Below are 11,336 nucleotides of genomic sequence, written 5' to 3'. Positions count from 1 at the left end.
CTCTCCTTTATTCTTGACGTTCTATTCCTTGGCTGTGTGCTTCCACAAACACAGTCCTCGGCGCTGCACTTCTTTCATGGCCCATAGCCCATGGAGAGGAGATCGGCCCATAGAATCTCATTCCAAGTGTCGGGCACGCCAGGAAGGCACCAATGGCTACAATCCTGCGGGGCGCCGACACGTGTTCCTGGTTCTCTGTAGTTTGAAGGATGGCCGTCGGATCTGTGCCCGGAGAGATAAGTTATGTTCAGGAGACTCATCTTTTTATCGTGTTCCTTCTTCTTCGTTTGCTCCCTCAGCACCTCTGATATAACCAGATTGCTCCACGGCTCTGAGCGCAACTTATCGCCCTCAGCGTTAGGCACAGTTTCATTATCACAGTTGCCTCCTGCGTCCCATGTGCCATTGCTGCATTTACAAAATATATATATATATATATATTAAAAAAAGTGAATTTACATAAATACCACACAATTCTTATTTATTTATATATCTAACATTTAGAATTTACATAAAGAGATTTTAGCGGTATAAATATAAAAAACAAAGTTGTGGTGGAGTTAGATATGTAAATAGATAAGAATTGAATGATATGTATGCAAATTTTCTAAATAAAACAACCCAAAAACTTGCAATTTATAAATCAATCACTCAAATATGGAAATTTACGGTAAAAACCGAGCCCATATTTTTCATTTTTATCAAAATCTCAATAGTTTGATATTGGCGCACGTAAATACAGCTGGTTGGCATCGTAAATATCAATGTTTCAAGTGGTCTGCATGTAATTATCCCTTATAAACTTGAAATTACAAAAATGTGAAGAAAAATTACATAATTTAAAGGACTTAAACCTGTAGTGTGCATGAGAGTAGGTTCTGAAGAAGACGCAGCTCTTTCTGGGAAGAAGTTTCTCCTCTGCCCAATGTTTTATGGTCCGAATTGTTCTGCGATATGCTTCTTCAACCTCCATTGTCATGTTTAGTGTGTTGCCAATTTGAAAATAATTTCCACTGAAATGTGCATTATAATGCAAAAAAACTTAGTTGGGAAATTTACATAAATACCACACAATTCTTATGTTTTTACATTTCTAGCTAAATTTTATATTTATATTATCACACTTTGGTTTTATAAACTGATGCATGAGAATGTTTATGCAACTTCTAAAAAGTAGGTAAAAATGATATTACGTTGAAATATCTAACTTAAATTACAAGATTTAGTATCTTTCCAGTTAAGAATTATAATAGAAAATAATTTCTTCCTATAAGAAGTTCTGAGAAATAAATTATTTCTTTAATATAAGGAGATATTTTTTTTCCTATGTTATATTTATTTCCTTGAATGAGGAAACAATTGTTTTCTTATATCTTCTAATAATTAATAGAAATTAATTATTGGAGATATCAGGTGATATATATTTCTTTTCATATCATTTTTTTTTTTTATTTTTTTTTTCCTATCGGATATCAGGTGAATAGAAAATAATTTATTCCTATATGATTCTTTTAAGAGTTATTTATACCCTCGTTCATATCAATCAAACAATGAAGAATTTTGTATTCCGCATTATTCTGAATTTAAACATGGTATGAGAGCAAATCGATCAACTCCTGAATCTGCTAAACCCCAGTTTGGCTACTGGCACTCCAAATTGTTCGATGGTACATGCACGTAAAAAACTAAACCCTTGGATTTTTGATTCGAGAGCTTCTAATCATATGACAAATTTACATTATTTATTTGATTCATGCATCATATGTTTTGGCCATTAAAATGTTCCTATTGCTGACGATAGTTTCTCTTCCATTGCTAGAAAAGAAACATTAACCTGTCCAAGAGTATAGGTCTTAAAGTTGTACTTCATGTTTCAAAACTCAAATGTAACCTTCTATCCGTCAGCAAACTTTCAAAGGATTATAATTGTTGTGTAATTTTCTGTGAATCTTCTTGTGTTTTTCAAGATCAGAAGTCAGAGATGATGATTGGGAAAGCTAAAAAGATAGGAGGACATTACTACTTTAAGGAGATTGTTCATAGTAAAAAAATGGTTCAAGCTTTCAACAGTATGGGTTCAAACCCTACAATAGAAAAAATAATGGAATTGCATCTTAGATTAGGTCATCCAAGTTTTTCTTATATAAGACATTTATTTCCTAATTTGTTTAAGGGTGTTAATTGTGCTTTAATTCAATGTGAAACGTGTTATTTAACAAAAAGTCATCACATAAATTTTGCTCCAAGACTATATTATCCTTCAAAATATTTTTTCATGATCCATAGTGTATGTTTGGGGACTTTCAAAAGCCAAAACATTATATGGGAAAAGAAGATTTGTGTCTTTTATTAACGATCACACCAGACTATGTTAGGTTTATCTTATAAACAAAAAATCAGAAGTTGAAAAACTCTTTAAAGATTTTTACAACATGATTGAAACTTAATTTGAAACTAGAATATGCATCCTTATATCCAACAATGAAACTGAATACTTTAATAAATGTTTATGGGAGTTTTTGATAAATAAATGCATTATTCATCAATCTACTTGTCGTAACATGTCACAACAAAATCAAATTACTGAAAGAAAAAATAGACATTTACTTGAGGTTGCTCGGGCTATTATGTTTTCAATGAACGTTCATAAATATGTATGGGGGGACGTTGTTTTAACAACATCATATTTAATAAACCGAATATCAACTCGAGTTTTACAATATACAACTTAATATACAACTCTTCTAAACAAACAGAAAAAATAGTTTTTCAATTCTACGAATGTCTTCAAATATTCCTTTAAAAATCTTTGGATGCACATGTTTCATTCATATTCTAGATAAATTTCGATCAAAATTATATCCAAAATCTGAAAAATGTATTTTCTTTGGATATGCTTCAAACAAAAAGGGGTACAAATGCTTTAAAATTGTCACAAAAAAACTTACATTAGTATGGATGTGATCTTCATGAAAAAAATTATCTTCTTTTATAAAAATCCACTTCAGAGGGAGTATAATACAGATGAAGAAGATGATTTTTGGCATATTTTTAATCCATTACCAAGAGTTGTTCGAACACCAAGTACACCTGAAGTCCGTGAAAACAAAGAACCAAAAATAGTTGTTGAAAATAATAAAAACCAGGAGAATTGCAGTAAAGGAAGAGATGGATGCTCTTTTGAAAAATGGAACATGGGAAATTGTCACTCTACCAAGAGAAAAGTCTACTGTTGATTGTAAATGGGTCTTCACTACTACAGTCAAAGCTGATGAGAGTGTCGAAAGATATAAAACAAGATTAGTAGCAAAAGGATTCACTCAAACTCACGGAATCGACTATCATGAGACATTTGCTCCGGTAGCCAAGATCAATTTCATTCGTGTCCTATTGTCCATAGCAACAAACCCTGATTGGCTCTTGCATCAACTCGACGTAAAAGTTCTTGCATTAGCTCGACGTAAAAAATGATTTTCTAAACGGTGAATTAGAGGAGGAGGTATTCATGGATCTTCCACCAGGATTTAAGAAGAAGTTTGAAGTAGACAAAGTGTAAATTAAATAAATTTTTGTATGGGCTCAAGCAATCTTCTTGCCCCTGGTTTGAGAGGTTAAAAATGTGATTACATAATATGGATACACTCAGAGTCAAGTTGATCATACTATGTTCTAAAAACATTCAGAAACTGGTAAACTCGCTATGCTCATTGTCTATGTCGATGATATTATTCTTATAAGAGATGATGCTAGGAAAGTTGAGATATTGAAAGAAAGATTGGCCACATAATTCAAAATAAAAAATCTGGGAAATGCAAAATATTTTCTCGATATTGAGTTTGTCAGATCTAAGGGATTTTTATTAATCAGTGAAAGTATGTACTCGATTTACTCAGTGAAACCGGAATGCTTCGGCCCCGATTGAGCCAACAAAAAGGTTACAAGTGAGAAATAAAATAGATGGTGTTAACAAAGAACAATATCAGAGACTAGTGGGAAGACTAATCTACTTGTCACCACTCGTCCTGATAAAGCATTTATTGTCAGTATAGTAAGTCAGTTTATGCATTCTCTAAATACTCATCACTTGGATGCTATCTATCAGATCCTTAGGTATCTAAAAGGAACGCCAGGAAAATGACTACTGTTCAAGAAAAGTATGCACTTACAGATAGAAGTGCTTACAGAGTCAGATTGGGTCGGGAGTGTAACAGATAGAAGGACAACCTCAAATGCTGCACTTTTCGAGGAGGAAATTTAGTAACCTGGAGGAGTAAGAAGCAAAGTGTCGTGGCAGGAAGCAGTGCTAAAGCTGAATTCAGATTTGTTGCTCATGGGATATATGAAGTTCTATGGATTAGAAAAATTCTCAAGGAGTTAAAAATTTATACTCTGCCGCCAATAAAGGTGTACTGTGATAATAAGTCTGTCATCGTCATCACCCACAATCCTGTCATTCATGATAGAACAAAACACGTAGACATAGACAAGCACTTCATGAAAGAAAAAATTGACAGAAGATATATATGCATGATATATGTTCCTTCTAACGACCAAGCTGCGAATACTCTAACAAAGGGTCTTCACAAAAGACAGTTTGATGGTTTAGTGTGCAAGCTGACTTTGAAAGATATCTTCATGTCAACTTGAGTAGGAATGTTGAAATATTTAATTTAAATTACAGCATTTATTTTCATTTTTGTTAAGAATTATAATAAGAAATAATTTATTCTTATAAGAAGTTATGAGGTATAAATTATTTCTTTAATATAATGAGATATTTTTTTCCCTATTTTATATTTATTTCCTTGGATTAGGAAAGATTTGTTTTCCTATTTTACAATATTTCTTATATCTCCTAATAATTAATATAAATTAATTATTGGAGATATCAAGTGATATATCTTTTTTTCATATTATTTTCTTTTTATTATTTTTCCTATTATATAATTCTTGTAAGAATTATTTATACCCTCGTTCATATCAATGAAATAATGAAGAATTTTGTATTCCGCATTATTCTGAATTTAAGCATATTCTTACATAAGAATAATATGTAATATATATGTTTTTTTTTTTTTTTTACATAGAGAATATATAATACAAGATTAATTATGGGTTCTCTTTATGTAACTTATTAAGAGTGTTCAACCTCAATCTTAAACTCACAAAATCAATTAGCTAGCTAGGCTCATTAATTACATTGATAAGTACATCAAATCCTATCCCATGCTTTATTATGGTCTTATTATATAGCATTTTATATAGAAACAAAAGTAAACCACAATTATATATATGTTTCATGTGTGCTAGAAATTTCACGGCAATATAGTAGTAGATTATCATCCTAGCGCGGTACAAAGTTTCAACAGACACTCAGAAAAGAAAAAACAACTAATAATGATACTAGAAGTTTTTAGGTGAAAAACCCAAAAAGAGAAAAACTACAGAGTTTGACCCGGCTGAAGTGTTTCACTATAAAAAGAGGAATATGGTTGCAACCACTTGTCCCATTGGCAGAAATAAGCTAATAGGTTTTTCAAGTTATAACGTCGATGTGCTGATGAATTTGTTGTTAGGAACAGACGACTTCTAGTTGGTAGTGGTCGACGGAGGTTGGCAATCATTGAGGACGGTCAGTGGTGTTTGACGGAGGTGAGTGGTGATTAACGACAATCAATGGTGGTCGATGGCAGTTGACGAAAGTCAACGACGGTTGGCGGTGATGATGTTAAACTTTAGTTCATTCTCAAAACTTTAAGCTCTTAGCCAAGCCTCGAGTTCTCCTCCCCCCTCTCATGAGAGAGGTGAGGTTCTATTTATAGAGCTTTGGGTGTAATTCATGTTGGAATATAAATCACTTTGATCGAACGACCTTGAGAAATTCCCTGATCAAACGATTTGATCAAATGATATCCGATGGACATTTAAGTGTCTTAATGATATTGAAATTGGGTGATCTTGGACTCGGTGGATTTATCTTGTCGAGCCGGTAAGTTTGACTCTATAATTTTGCTAAAATTGGAGCTCTCCATTACACTTAATCAAAGTTTGAACATTTTTTGCTCAAAGATATTGCTTTGAGATCTATATTATGTCTCGAGAGTCGTGCAAGATGATAGAAATTTGTTCATGACATGTCAATGTTGCAGAAAAAATTGGACAACAACAAGTAATAATCTTATACATCTGCTAATATTATAAATAAGACTCACTAAATTCCAGAGTGGAGCCATCTTTATTCTCTAAGGTGATTAAAATCATCAAATATTTAAAATTTTCTAAGTATTGGGTAAAAAAAAAAAATTTACTGAGAGGAGGCAACATTATTAAATTCCCCAAACTTTATAAAAAAAAATTATTTTGATTTATTATTTGTATAAAAAATCTCAAATTTTAGGGTGGGCACTGTCCTAGATATAACATAGTTCCTTTAAAAAAAAAAAAAAAAAAAAGAAAGAAGATGTCTATAAGACTAATAATAGCTTATCTTTAAAGGAAACTATAGGAAGCCCATGGAGGCCTTAGAAGAAGCAAAAATACATTGAGAGCAATTAAATATGAAACCAAAAAAGAAAGAGGGAAAAACATATTTACGTACTTCTTTAGGGTTTTATCAATATTCCACCAATGCCCAGCATTGAAGACAATGACATCAGCACCAACCCACTTGTTGGAATCCCAATGAGGCGTATCGATGTGAATCGCCCTACGAACAATGTTGGGAGAGTGTGGAAGAGGTCGACCGATGGCCACAAGGAAAGGTGCTCTGTAGTACTCAATGGTTAGGTTATAGTCTTCGAAGAGAATGATAAGATATCCTTTGTGTTTGGAGATTGGGTTCCCATTCTTCTCATAAACCCTAGTTTGATTTGTGACACCTATCCTTAACATGCATACTAGAGATTCCCATTGATTCCTCCCTATTGAATCCCCCACAAATAGTATTCTCTTATTTTTGCTCTTTTCTAGCATCATGCTAGCATTGAACCTGTAATTTTTTTTATTGCAACATAGTGTATTTTAGCAATTTTAAATATTTGAAATATAAGGCAACAATGAAATCAAGATATATATATATATATATATAAGATTGGCAAGAGACTATTATATGAGCCCAAATCAACCTCATGTGTCTAATCACTCGACGGATCCGCATACCAGCGGGATCGAATTCTTAATCTCAAGGGGCTTAGAACTGACATAGCATATGTCAACCAAAGAGTCGGAGAACGCGGCATAATATATATATATATAATATATATTAAGAATAACTGAATACGATTGGTGATTGGATAGAAAGATATATACAAGGCTTATAACTATAGAATATATAGTAATTAAAGAAAATAAAATTAATGATTTTAGAAGGGAAATTTAGATACATACAACAAAATTCTCATGTATTTACATATCTCACACCTAAACTTTCATATTTAATTGCATAAAACGTTAATATCACATAAAAATATCATTACTAATAGCTTTTTAAAATTTAAGCATACATTTTCATGAACATGTTTATAACATCCAATATTGTAAAAAGGATAATTACATACAGACCACCCAAAACATTGTTATTTACCAATTATCCACCCGGCTGGTTTTTTCTTAACCACATTATGCATGCCACCATGAAACTATTAAGAATTTGGGGTTTTGCCGTGAATTTTGATATTTGAGTGAGAACATGAAAGATGGTTGATTTGTAAAAAACAAGATTTGGGTGGTCTGTATGTAATTTGTAAATACAAAAGTTTAGGTGTTGGATACATAAATACATAAAACTTTTGCGGGTAAATAGGTAAATCAAACAAATTATATAATGCCATATAAAAATAGAACCTTTGCATGTCGCAGCTGCGAGGGCTCCATCGCCATTGAAGATAGCTCATATCTTTCCTTCCATTAGAGCGGCAGAGAAATCCAGGGTCGAGGAAGGGGCATTCCTCCGTATAATATTGAGCATAAGATTCATCAAAAACCCATTTTCCGTTAGAAAAATCACAGCTTTCCGAGCGGCCATTAATGGAGAGCTGAGGGAAGGAGAATAGAGATAAGGTTTGATTGATGGTGGTGGAGAAATAGATGATGGTGAGGAGAGGAAGGAGAATAAAGAGGGACATAAGACAGTTGTTTAGAAGCTTGTTGAGGGAGGGAGAGGTGGAGAAGATAAATAGATCCATGCATGGAGGAAAGGATTAAGGCTTCGTTTGACCTTTGACCTATCGGTGAAGCTCCGTTCCGTTTAGTGCAACGCCGACGGCTAAAAAATTTCTCATTTTGTTAAACCCGACGTTACTTCCGCAAAACGGTGAAATTTGGACGTTGTCGATCACGTAGGGTTGGCTCCATCGGCGGAAGCGATTTTTGAAGAAACAATGAAGCTCCCTCAAACAAAACCTAAGAAAAGAGGAGAAGGAGAATGTTGTATTTAGTTGACTAAAAATAGGTGATTAATTACTATAATTATATTCCTTAGGAGTTAGGAAGGTATACTTAAAAGCCACTCAATGTAATGTATCTACATATAATACAACTAAATTTTTATAGATAATGTATATTTACCAAATTAAAAGTTAATATAGAGATAAAAGTTATATTTATTTGTCGATTTAATTGCCTGAAACTAAATGTGTTAAATTCACCTAAAATTCGGATTCAGGATTTATGTTGAAAAGTAAAGAAGCTGAACGGAAAGAAATTTGGATTTAGCGAATCACTTCTTGGTTTTCTCGTGTTTGAGTAGATTTATGTTAAATCCACCCTTAAATCTTTATTAAATGTTTGGTACCAAACACCAAACACCGCCTTAAAATGATTTACATGCATACCACAGAATTATTATGTGTATATATATTACTTCTTAAAGGTTAGATTATTTCAATATCATTTAAATGAACCAAGAGAAGATTTAAAATATAAGGGATCAATCGAAATAAATCTGAGAGTTAAATTAATCAATTTAATAAATAATAAAATTATTTAAATATAATTAAAATAATAAAAAAATAACATTTATTTATTAATTTAATATATAATATTACAAGTCAACAAATCACTTCATTCTTAAGTATTCTAAACCTACTTTAATTTTAAAAAATTGAAGACATGATATTTTAATTATATTTTACTATTTTTAATAAAAAAAAAACTTTATTTATGAGTCTGGTTAAGATAACAAAATTAAAATATAATCATATAAAAAAATGAATGCACCCATTAGACCAGCCGACCCCCTTTTCTAAATTGTGTTATTATTTAAATATATGATATTTGGCGTAAAAATATACATAAATACCAAATTTATACTTTTTTAGGAAAATTAACAGAAACACCCCTCAATTCTAATAGAATTACATATTGCCTACACATGAAAAGATGTATTTCACAATTTAAAAGTTCAAATAATGATATTTTTAATGTGTTACACAAACTTTGATTACAAAAATCAAAGTTTAGATGCTAGATATGCAAAAAAATATAAAAATATGATGGTATGTGCGTAAATGTCCATTTTCAAAAGTTACTTAATCCTATTTTTTTAATAAAAAATTAAAACTATTTTAAATTTAAAACTTAATAAAGAAGCATTGACGACTTTAGCTTCGAATATGAAACTCACATGCCATGCCGGCTTTCATGCGTTTCTGGAACCGCAAGCTTAAAGCCGACCGCATTCATTACTCTCTCTCTGGGAATTTTATTTTACATATCTAGCCTGCAATTTATATGTATTTATATATCTCATACTTAAACTTTCATATTTACAACATTTTGAACTACACATAAAAAGATAGGTGAAAGTGATCACGGGGCTATTCTTGACATGATATTAAGGATTTGAGTATTATGCATAAATATGAAATTTTAGAGGTGAGATATGCAAACACATAAGAATTGCATTATGAGTCATAAAGGCATACATAAATTCTCAAGCTCACAATAACTCATATTTTTCTAGAATTTCATTTTCCAAAAAAACCAAATAATATGATTTTTAACAATAGAGGAAAATAATATATCTTAAAAATATTCAAGAAACCAAATATAAGTCATTATGCAATTTAAGAACTACGACCTTTTAAAATCAAATATGACATAAATACAAAACTCATTTTCCATATGAACGAGATCTAAACTTGGAAATTCATATAAAAAAGTGAGGTTCAAAATCGATGTCGTGTCTGATACTAATCATATAGAATAGTTGAGAAATACATAAACTAAATTCGCTAAAACTACCTCTGAATTAGGAAAAAATATTATATCAGTACTACGCACGTAGAGTTACGTTTGTAGTCAATAAAATCACGTCATGACCCCACACAGCAAGAAAAAAAAACGAGGTAACACAGAGAATATTCTCTCCCGTGTTATTCATGTGTTATTGTATGTTATTCATGTGTTATTGATGTGTTATTGTGTTATTATAATAGCAAGAATATTCTAATGACACAATAACACATGAATAACACACAATAATACCAGAATAACAAAACCGACAGAGAAAAAAACGGCACGATAACACAGAAAAAATTTCCCCTCATGTTATTCATGTGTTATTGTGTGTTATTATGTTATTATAACACAAATGTTCCCAGGACAATAACACATGAATAACACACCAGAGGGGGGGAGGATAATATTCCGCATGTTACTGCGCCGTTTTTTTTCTATCGCGTGGGATGTCATGACGTGATTTTATTGACTACAAACGTAACTCTACGCGCGTAGTACTGATGTAATATTTTTTCTTGAATTAGGCACAAGAACATTGAGTGTTTGATCAACTTTTTTGAATTAATAAATGTTAACAAGTATGGTAGAAGCGTGAATATTAATTAGAACTTTAGTGGATTTTACATGTATATCACACATTTTTTATGAATTTACATATCCAACATCTAAGTTTTAATGCTTTGTTTTTATATAACACCCAATACTTTAATATTGCATAAAAAATACCACTAATAGTAATTTTTTCTAACATAAACAGAAAAACACTAAAATATTATATAAATAAACATCAATGTCTGTGTTAAAAATACAAACCCATAAGAACTATGTAATACGTAAGAAAATCCCCCTGAAATTGAAGCTTGCAATGAATTCAAATTTGGTATTGCATAAAAACCACACAATCTTATGTATTTACATATCTAACACCTAAACTCTCATATTTACATACATAACACTAACTTTACTCACATCAAAAATACCACTAATAACTTTCTGAAAGCACGGGATTCCATAAATTGACACCAAGTGTTATAAAATGCAAAAATCAAACTTTAGGTGTAGATATGTAAATACAAAGAAATCATGCGCTATGTATT

At 31.4% G+C, this 11,336-nt stretch overlaps 1 protein-coding gene across 1 annotated transcript; it reads right to left on the bottom strand.

The window, feature by feature from the left end:
• Positions 1-18: 18 nt before the first annotated feature.
• LOC110019374 (protein trichome birefringence-like 8) lies at positions 19-8,393 on the bottom strand. The gene is made up of 4 exons (XM_020717045.1): positions 7,843-8,393; positions 6,599-6,988; positions 855-1,013; positions 19-408 (listed from the first exon to the last, which is right to left on the bottom strand). The coding sequence occupies exons 1-4, from the start codon at positions 8,181-8,183 to the stop codon at positions 75-77; spliced, it is 1,224 nt and encodes a 407-aa protein (XP_020572704.1). The 5' UTR covers positions 8,184-8,393; the 3' UTR covers positions 19-74.
• Between the last annotated feature and the right edge of the window lie 2,943 nt (positions 8,394-11,336).

This window comes from Phalaenopsis equestris, unplaced genomic scaffold (genome assembly GCF_001263595.1).
Source record: "Phalaenopsis equestris unplaced genomic scaffold, ASM126359v1 Scaffold000001, whole genome shotgun sequence".
Classification (NCBI taxonomy): domain Eukaryota; kingdom Viridiplantae; phylum Streptophyta; class Magnoliopsida; order Asparagales; family Orchidaceae; genus Phalaenopsis; species Phalaenopsis equestris.
Note: the sequence above shows the minus strand (reverse complement) of the source record. Positions and strands in the feature narration are given on the sequence as shown.